This window comes from Myripristis murdjan, chromosome 16 (genome assembly GCF_902150065.1).
Source record: "Myripristis murdjan chromosome 16, fMyrMur1.1, whole genome shotgun sequence".
NCBI classification, from domain to species: domain Eukaryota; kingdom Metazoa; phylum Chordata; class Actinopteri; order Holocentriformes; family Holocentridae; genus Myripristis; species Myripristis murdjan.
This window is the reverse complement of record NC_043995.1, coordinates 30689049-30699080: the sequence shown is the minus strand read 5'-3', so window position 1 is coordinate 30699080 and position 10032 is coordinate 30689049. Positions and strand designations below refer to the sequence as shown.

The 10032-nt window shown below is 44.3% G+C and overlaps 1 protein-coding gene across 1 annotated transcript; it reads left to right on the top strand.

The window, feature by feature from the left end:
* The first annotated feature begins 807 nt into the window (after positions 1–807).
* nes (nestin) lies at positions 808–9819 on the top strand. The gene is made up of 4 exons (XM_030072941.1): positions 808–1792; positions 2891–3015; positions 5331–5404; positions 6041–9819. The coding sequence occupies exons 1-4, from the start codon at positions 962–964 to the stop codon at positions 9097–9099; spliced, it is 4089 nt and encodes a 1362-aa protein (XP_029928801.1). The 5' UTR covers positions 808–961; the 3' UTR covers positions 9100–9819.
* The last annotated feature ends 213 nt before the right edge of the window (positions 9820–10032 follow it).

Genomic DNA, 10032 nt, shown 5'->3' with positions numbered 1-10032 from the left:
GAGCTGAGCTGATGTCCTGCTGTGATCTGTCACTATCTGCTGCAGTGTGGAGAGACGGCCACCAGAGGGAGGCACTGAGGTCAAAATCCAACACTGCCTTGATGTAATCGAACCACCAATACTTTCAACAGTACAACTATAGAATATGGGAGGAGGGTTTGGGAATCCTGACTGAGATTTTGTTTATTATTATATGGTAAGGTAAGATATTGTAGTAAAGTTTCTTTTCTTTTCTTTTTTTCTTTAAAAAATGACTTTCTCTTCAGTGTGTGTTCTTTTCACTCTCCTGGTGTGTTGTTATGTGCATAGAGTTGATTTGTTTCTGGAACTGGTTTTAAAGAGCGTTCACTTCTCAAAGATCAGTTTTCACTCAATCAGACTGACGAAAATCAAAGACGCCAGAAAATGAAGATGAATTTACATGAAAACGACGAGGATCACTGAAGAACTTAACGTGGTTCTGTAATAGGAACCTGAACGTGAGAGTATTTTAAAGCCAAAGACTTGCCAGCAGTGCAAGTGTTAACCTCTGAAACTCACCTCACTGCCTTCGTCCTCCTTCCATCTTTTCCACCCCTCTATCTCCACTCCTCCTTCTCTCTCTCCATCTCTCTCTCTCTCTCTTTCTATCAGGCCTCCGTCCTTCAGTCTCCTCCCTCTTCCCTCCTCCCCTCTCGTCCGTCTGCCCAGCCCCTTCATTAACTCCACTATGAAAGGGGAGTCTCTTGCTGGCAGAGGCACAGAGCCTCACAGGAGCTCCACACCCACACCCACCCACACACACACACACATACACACACACCCTCACATACACACACATGCACTCACTCCCACACACACACATACATACACACACAGTGAGTCAGCCGTGGAGAGAGAGTTACAGTTGGCTCCTAAATCCTAATCAGCCCTCTTCTGAGTGAGGTGCCACTTTGCCAAATCTTCCTGTCTTTTTCCTGACATGGAGCTCCACAGCCTGCGTAAACCTTTCCACCACATCCACATGGGCGAAGAGAGGCACCAGATGCTGAACCTGAACCAACGCCTTGAGAGCTACCTGGGCCGGGTCAAACTCCTGGAGGAGGAGAACGTGCAGCTCCACAGGGAGATCCAGGCTCTGAGACACAGCAACCAGGGAACCCCATCGCTCAGGAAGGCCTTGGAGAAAGAGCTGCGGCAGGTCAGGATGGAGGTGGACACAGTCTGGAGGGAGAGGGACCAGACGGAGATGGAGGTTGGGATCCTGGCTGAGGAGCTCCAAGCTCTGGGCCTGCAGAGGCAGAGGGAGGTGGAGGCCACGATGGAGGCGAAGACCAAGCTGAACGAGAGCAGGAAGGAGATGGAGGAGGAGCGAAGGGCACAGATCTGGCTGAGGGAGAAGGTCAACCAGCTGGAGAAGGAGATCCAGCTCCAGACTGAGACCCATCAGCAGAATGTGGCCCACATGGAGGCCACGCTGGCCCACTCCAGACCCACAGTGCCGCCCACATCAGCCCGGATGAGCAACCAGATGCCGAACCTCGTCCAGCTGGGGCAGGAGTACACCCAGAGGGCCAGCAGGGCTTGGCAGGAGGCAACAGAGGCCTACCAGGGCCAGGTGGTACGGCTGGAGGAGTCGCTGAACCAGACCAGCAGCCACTTGAACCAGCTGGCCCAGGAGAAGAGCGAGAGCCAGCTGAAGCTCCAATCCCTGCAGAAAGAGATCAGTTCGGCCCAGAAAGTCAGAGTGCATCTGGAGAAGACCGCGGCCCAGCAGAGAGACAGACACAACCTGGAGATCCAGCAGCTGCAGGTAAGAGCGTGACTGAGACTCCATGATAGGATAGATCATACATACTTTTTTGTTTGGTGTTACTTTAACTACTAGAAACCATGGTTTCATGATTGGATTGGCTCCATGTTTCAGCATCATGTGGAGCAGTAAGCAGAACATGTATAGCTGAAGAACAGCTCTTTTTCCTCACCATGCTTTCATTAGTCTGAATTATTTTGCACATCTTCCTTAAAACATCCAAAGCATCTGACTCCATTGCTCCTCGCTGCTCACATGCTTCAACTTGTTGACTCTGCTTACTGGTTTGTGTGCTGTCGCATTTTAAAATTCACCCAACAAGGTCATCAACTATTGCTTGTGAAATGAGCAATCGGTCACAATGTTTGACAGCTTAGTCACAGCTTCATGTGACACAAATAGACAGTCAGAAATAACACATTGACAAAGCATGAGGTAATGTTGACACTTGATAATCAGATGCAATGCAGACTCAGGTCAGTGTGTCCAATTCAACACACCTAGACTCTGTTCTTATATCAGTCGAGGATCTTTTTCTCCCATTTTAGCTATGCAAGGCCCTTAACAGCACATCTAAATTTCCTCCCTCACTCATTTCATATTCTGATGCAATGAAAACATTTGAGTCTTAAAAGGATTGGAGGACTACATATTTATAGGCTGGGGGCTGATGGAATTAGCTCTGGGTCAGCGTGAGGTCTGGAAGGTCAACCAGCCACATAAAGCGCTTTGAGGGACAATGCTGGTCGCTCTGGTGTGGTCCTGCATGACTTGCAACAAGTTTCCAGCAACTGCTGAGTAATTTGCAAGTCTAATATTCACCCACTGGAGGATTGTGGCGGTACCAGGCAGCTCTAAAGAATGAAGTTGCATGGGAAAGCGGGGCAGAAATTAGAAAACAGTGTATCCTTCTTGAGGTAAAATCAGAACCTAATTCTCTTCAAAAGACCCAGCACTCAGCCATGTGTATTGTTTTCCTATCCATGGCAACGGTTATATTTATCCAACCTCCGGTGCCAAATGCAAACAGGCTCACACTGTTTGTTTCATTAACTGTTGCTCTTAAACCTTTTCCTCTTCCTGTTTCCTGTTTGGCAGGAGCTCTTGCAGGGCCTGGAGGTGCAGAGGGACGAGCTGGGCCAGCAGATTGACCGGCTCGTCCTGGACAACCGGAGCCTGGTGCAGCTGAAGATGTCTCTGGGCCTGGAGGTTGCCACATACAGGTACAGTATTGTTTTATAACAAACCAAACTGATTTACAGAGTACCTTTAATTTAAAAAAATGAAAAAAAAAAAAAAAAAAAAAAAAAAAAAAAAAACACAGACAAAAGCAAGCGAGATATGAGGCCGGTCACCATCTATGCCCTGCCAACATTTACAGTGACAGTTGTTCATATGGATGAGAAAATCATAGGTCACCAATTAATATAGCCAAATATCTGAAATGCCAAAAAAAAAAATCTATTCTTTTTTGGACAATGTTATCCACAGAAAAGAGCCATGTTGTAGGCGAATATTGAAATATCAGCCCATAAAAAATATTATTTTAGAGTAGGTGTCAGGGTTTTTTCTCTGCCAAGGGAGACAAATGATGAAGCTTGATTAATTCAGATATATACTGTATACTGCATAGTACAATATTGCTCAAATTATCTTGTGATTAAGTAATGAGAAAGAATTAGCATTGACGCAGGCCTATTTGTCCATTGTTAGATATATAGAAGTTTACAGAACCAACATTTATCAATATAAAATAAATCTAAGAACAATACAGAGAGAAGTTTTATCTTCTCAGCAGTGTCAGTTTAAACCTTTAATGTCAGGTTGCTGTCGAAAAGGAGAAGTTGTAGTTTCAAAGAGTGAAGTAAAAGTCCTGAGACTTTTCCAGCACAATCTAAGGAAGTAGCCTGTTTTTATGTTAGACAGCTAAGGGATAAAAATTTACTTGGATGCTTTTTTTAGTTTAGTATTTTCCTAATCTAGTCATCAAACATCCTTTTCATTGTTGTCGTTCTTGAGAAAATGAACCAAAATTATAAGGTCAGTTTACTTTATGGCTATACTCACACTGCTTGGTTTCAAGGTCAAATCTGGACTCACATCACATCTGTTTCTACATCCTCACTGCTCTCAGTTATTTCAAACACAGTGGAGTTACATTATATGGCTTCAAGTTTTGACTGAATTTAGAGGTCCCTCTCCTGTCAGCACCCATCTGGTCAGCTACTTTACAGTGTTTCTGCTGTTGAGGCATCAAACACATGACAGTTGTCTCAGGTGAGTAATGTAAGAACAACATACCGTCATGGCGGCTGTGTTCAAATACAAGTCACATGCAGGTTTCATCCCTCAGGATCCAGTTTTCCACATGTATCCAGCTTTGAATTGAAAAAACAAACAAACAAACAAATAAAAAAAACATCCACAGTTTTTTGTTGTCCGCACTGATCAGAAAAGATAAAAAAATTGACTTTTTGGGCCCTTCAAGACACTTAGATATTTTGGATACTTTTATGTGAATGCAGTGCACGAGAATATTCTCTAAAAGCAAATGAAAAGCTGGGTGAAACACCAACTGAGCTATCATTACAGCCATGTCAACACTGATTTATACGATTAGTTTAACCCATTCAAACACGGCTTCTCACTAGCAGCCCAGACGTCCAACTTTGCCCCGTGAGGCAGGCTGACAAAGCAGAGCGGCCCGCGGTCTCCGTTCAACAGGGCACAGCCGTCTGGACTAAAGGTCATCGCATTGAAAATACAGCCCCCTCTGTCTTGGGCAGAGTAACTGATCCATTATGAAGCTCAATGGTGGCGTCTTCTTTCTCCCTCTGCCCCCTCCTCAAAATATTGACCCTCACTCTTCAGCGAGAAGCCACCGATTTATGAGCTATGGGAGTCTAGAGTAACAGGGGCAGGGGGCGGGTGGGGAAAGGGAAAACCTAAAGGACAAATTTCAATGTCATTCACTACACATCATGTTGCTTTTATGCCTTGATGGATATATTGTATTTTATTTTAACTAAACAGGATCCTACAAGCAAATGCAGATATAAAAAAGTGCTAAATGTGCAGCTAATTTTATATATGTGTGTGTGTGTGTGTGTGTGCATTAGAGTAGATGGTGATGTCCACATCTGTGAAAGAAAACAGTGGCATTAGTGCTGCCTGGGCTATTCATAATATCTGTTGTCACTGTGTGTGCATGCATGCGTGTGCGTGTGTGTGCGTGTGTGAGAGAGGAATTGATGGCATAGGTTTGTGCCCTGCAGATGGCTCCTCAATGGCAATGCCATTCCTCCATTACCATAACAAGAGGTCAGTCTGCTCCTGCTGTTCAAGAGCAACAAAAGTGGCTCCTCGCTCCTCTCCCCGCCCACTGCTCTGTGTGCAGCATCATGTCGGCATTCCCCCATTCACAGCTCTTCAAAATCCTAAACTTCACAATATCCATCGTGCTGTGCCACAACTGTGCAACTTCAAATAATAATAATAATACTAAAAAAACTGCGTCTCTTGTCATCTTTCTTTGTAGGGCTTTACTGGACAACGAAAGCTTCAGGGGAGACATATCCTCAGTGAATCAGCCAAGAAAAATCTACATCACAGGTAATTAGGCTAAACAACATGAATCAACATCATATCACGGTGAATTCACTGCTTGTGTTCAGGTTTGCTTTAAGTCACATACATGCTCTGACTTATTATCATTCTTCCTGCTATATTATTAATTCCCATTTCTAACTGTGTAATTTCACAAATAACTTCAAGCCCCTCAATGTGGGGTCTTGTCTTTGTACAGTTTGTAATAATCACATCAGTCTAAGTGGGGAGGGGAGTTCTTGGCTAAGGGGGCTGAGCTAGGCACTTTGCGTATGGTAATTCAAGCTACCTAAGATGGTCCCCAAAGGATATTGAGCCATATGGCTGTGCTTTCCGGTAATTTAGACCACTGGGAGAGGAAATGTTGATCAATATCTCCCCATTAGTGTCTAACCTCCATTGAGGTATTCTAATACTCCATGTATGTTAATAATTCCTTTGGGAGGCAGTGTGCAGTATCTTTGTCATGCTAAAGTAACTGGAGGTGCTTTGAACAGTACTCAGGGCTCTGTGAAGGCAATATGAACTTAATACAATTTAGGAGTATTTATGAGAGATCAGTGGAGTTTTTTTTTTTTTTTTTTATCTGTACAGTAGCTGGGCTTATTGCATATTCATGAACTCTCTCCATGTCACCCACAGATGCATTTTCAAGTCCTCGAGGGGTTAAGGAGAATTACCAGACCCAGCTGTCTATTAGCCGCAAGACTGCTCCCCTGTCATCCGTCCTCAGTGTGAAAGGCAGATCCAAACCAGCAGTAATAACTACACCATCAATCTGGACAAGACAACCTGCAACCCTCAGTGAAACTCCACTGAATCCTTGGAAAACTGTTCAGAATCAAACTGATGAGGACACAGCAAAAACTACAAAGTCAGCAACTGAGTCAACACCTTACCCAAAAGTGCTGCAGAACGGAGCAGTTGAACATTTCAGACCACAGGAGGTTCATGAGGAAGTCACGTATGCCGAGCCTCTCTCTCCTCCCAATGAGCTAGAGTCTCCTGCTGAACCTCTGGTTGCATCGAGCCATAAGGAAACAACTGCAGTGGATAAGGAAGGTAAGGAGGATTGGGGCATTCTAGATGCTAGACCTCCTGAGGAACCGCTAGTTGTGGAGTCAGCTCTCAGTTATCAGGTTGAGTCTGTACTCAGCAGCAAACCACCTTTCAACAATGAAGTTAGGCGGAATCAGCATACCACAGGGAACCTGACACCATACCATGTCCTAATGGCAGAGGAGTCCCTTGGTGTCTCAGATGAATCAGATGAAAATGTGCCTTCTGAAGTGCCTGCTGAAAAAGAAGACATGCCTGAGCCACGTACTCCAGTCGAGGCATGGGTGGAGAAGGAATTTATAACTATGGGCAAAGAAGCCGAGCATGTGCAAGAAGAGAGTTCAGATTCTGAAACCGAGGCAGTGCTTGAACCAACGCCTGGGTCCACCACAGGCAGTCCAGTTTCTGAACATGAGCCTGACGAAAGTATGTTTAACCAAGAGTCAGAGGTACGCCAAGAGGAAAATATCCCAAATGATGATGCAGGGCTGGTAAGCCAACAAACAGGGGGTTCCATGGTGAGAGCAATTGAGAGAGAGTTTGAGGATAAGTTGTACCCTGATGGGGAAGATATGGATACGTGGGACAGTGTGATGGAAAGAAAGGCTGATATGAAGGAAGACAATGGCAGAAAAAATGATCAAACTGAAACCCAACATGCTGAACCAGAGGAGGACATATCAGCAAGAGAACCAGAGCGTGAAGTGAAAGAAATGAAGGAAGAAAGCGCCTCCATTGTTCAGCATGATAACAACATGGCCTTTTTACTGATGGACACAAAATTAGATGACAACAGAGAGCATGCTGTTTCAGATCAAGAGCATGCACAGCTTCCTGGTGAAGGTGAAGACAACGATGAAGAGGAGGAAGATTCTCAAAATGTCTCAGTGTCATGGAGGACCGAGCTGGAAAGTGATAGCTATGCACAAGATAATACACTTGCTGACACTCGACCTCTGATTCGATACAAGAGTGATGAAACTGACGCCAACACTCAGGCATCACACATGGATGAGAGTGAGTCCAGCGATGGTGAAGACGACAAGAAGGTTGGAGGTACAGGAACTGGAACCTGGAGTGAAAACAAGTCAAAGAGATCTGGAACCATGGAGGATCTGTGTGAAGAGGCTGAAGGGGAAGCATTGGATGAGGAATATGATCTAGGATATACTCATATTGAGGACAGGGATGTTGGCCATGATGTGGCTAGGAGTGAGCATGCTACGTTGGAGAATGACGAGAAAAGTGAAGTTGAAATGATTGAGAAGGTCACCGAAGGGAATTCTGAGGAAGAAACAGAACTTACAAAACCAGTGGAACCCACGGTACTCTTGGATGTAGATGACAATGATGAGTTGGAGAGGGTGGACAGGCTTGTGGAACTAGAATTAGAAAGCTTATCCACATTTACCTACAGTGCACACTTTGCACAGCAACAGGCTGATGAGAGAGAGGCGGTGCTAAATCAGCAGGCCATGTCTGCTGAGGAACTGCCAGAGCAAGAAGAAGCAGGCACAACAAGAATAAGAGAGGGCACATTGTCCTGTGCAGAGCCTGAGGTGGCAGTGCACCACAAACTTACATCTTCCTATACAGATTCTGATCAGCCACATGAGCACCCATATGTCAGTGATACTTCAGTAGCCATGCCTCATGCAGAGGATTTAGCTGAAGAAGAGGTCCAGCAAAAAGAACAAGAAACTGTAGATGCTGCAGAGAAGAAGGAGGGAGAAGATGAACACAATCTGTCAATGGTGACTCATGTTGACATGACAGATGATCATTCAGTCTGTAGTGACCTGAACAGCAGGCCTGAGAGTCAGATCACCATGAATAATTCAGACATAGAAGAATCCAACATCTCCGAGGACGAGTCACCAAATGCTAGTCTGTGCTCCGCAGTGCATTTAGCAGCAGATATGGAAAACTTGTTGGATGTGGCTGAGCGAGACAAGGTTAAAGAGGCTGTGGAAGAATCCAGTGCTGCACTACAACATACCGTGGAGGAAGTGACAGAGTGTCAGGCATTTCCTGAAATGCCAGAAACAACTGAATGGGAAGTTCTAGACAACCCAAATGAAGACCTGGAAAGCAGAGGTCAGAATGAAGATGGCCAAACATGGGATAACACACCTCAGTCAACTCAAAGTTTTCATGATGAAGGCAGCACTCATCAAGGTGCTGTAACAAAGAGGGAGGAGTCTCCTGAGATTTCCCCTGACAGCATCCCGGCCGAGGAAGACATATTTCTGGTGAAGGATTCAACAGAACCTTTGAACACCAATGGCAAAGACAAGGGCCTCCATGGCTTCTTCACATCTGGTGTAAGCAGTGACCTCTGGGCCTCCTCCTTGGACACAGGTGCCACTTACCTACCAGACGATTCCTACAATGAGGCAGCTGAGAAATCCAATCAGAATCTAGGCTTTGGTGACAGCCTCGTCTGGGGGAATCTGGAAAACTCAAATGCAGCAAATGGTAACTCCAGGATGGCTACTGACTCCTTAGTCGGTAAGGAAGAGGAGGAACAGAGGCCTTCAGAGGTGAAGCAGTTTTTACATCAAAAGATCAATGATGGGGACTCAGTCCATTCTGAGGACTCTGAAAATGAGAGAGAATCCTGGTCATCTGGAGAGGAATAGATATACAGAATAGTGAGAAATGAATGTTTAGAATTAAAGAGAAAAAACAGACATCGTCAGTATTAGTGAAAGGAAAATGAATAATGCATTTGTTCTAAAAACCAAAGTTGTGCCTTGGTGTGCACCCCAGTGCCGCTACACACCAGTATGCCAATTCTATCTAAAGACACTGAGCACTTGCCCTGTTCCCTTACACTGGCATATTTGACTAACCCGGTCTTTTTCTTGTGTTCTAATTATTCTAAGTGTTCAATCTTGGTGTGCACATTACAGAGGAAAGTTTGAAATTGCTGCATGTGGGGAATAGCATGATGACAGAACAAAGGGTGACATTTGAAAGTCAAAGCATTCATTGATCGTTGGCTAATCTGATTGTACTGATTGTTGGAAATCAATGAAACCTAGTATTCCCTGTAGGAGCTGCTATTTCACAGTGCATAAAAAAGACAGGTAGTTGTTCTAGTAGCTCAGTTAGCCCATATCACTGGACGACAGTTGACTCACTGTGCATGTTGTACGTGTGTGTGTAGAAATAACAGTTTTAAAGGGTGTTATTTATGTTAAATAAAGATAACATGTAGTCAGTGTGATTTGCAAACCATGTTATGTTTATATTTGTTTTGTAGGAACTGATTTTACTTTTTTGCCCAATGCCTTTTCATCAAGTTTAATTCTGCCTTGGTACCATTTTGGTTCAGAATAAACTGTAGATGCAGCATATACTCTGTGTCTCCTTGTTTGAACATTTCTTCTTTGCATGCACAGTGAACCTGTTTTTTTTTGTTTGTTTTGTTTTTTTTAATATCACAGCCCCCACAATAGAGACAGAATTAATGTAGGTGCAAAAAGATTGCTAAGGATTCCCTATGGTCAGCATAAAATACATCATTATAACTGTGAATGAAACCATTGCACTTTGTATTTTCTGGAGAA

What these genes read in the sequence shown, in the direction of transcription:
- nes (XM_030072941.1), top strand. Translation starts at nt 962, where the DNA reads ATGGAGCTCCACAGCCTGCGTAAACCTTTCCACCACATCCACATGGGC. An exon ending in CTGGAGGTTGCCACATACAG is followed by an intron (nt 3,016 to 5,330) that starts GTACAGTATTGT and finishes CTTTCTTTGTAG; the next exon opens with GGCTTTACTGGACAACGAAA. An exon ending in AAGAAAAATCTACATCACAG is followed by an intron (nt 5,405 to 6,040) that starts GTAATTAGGCTA and finishes TGTCACCCACAG; the next exon opens with ATGCATTTTCAAGTCCTCGA.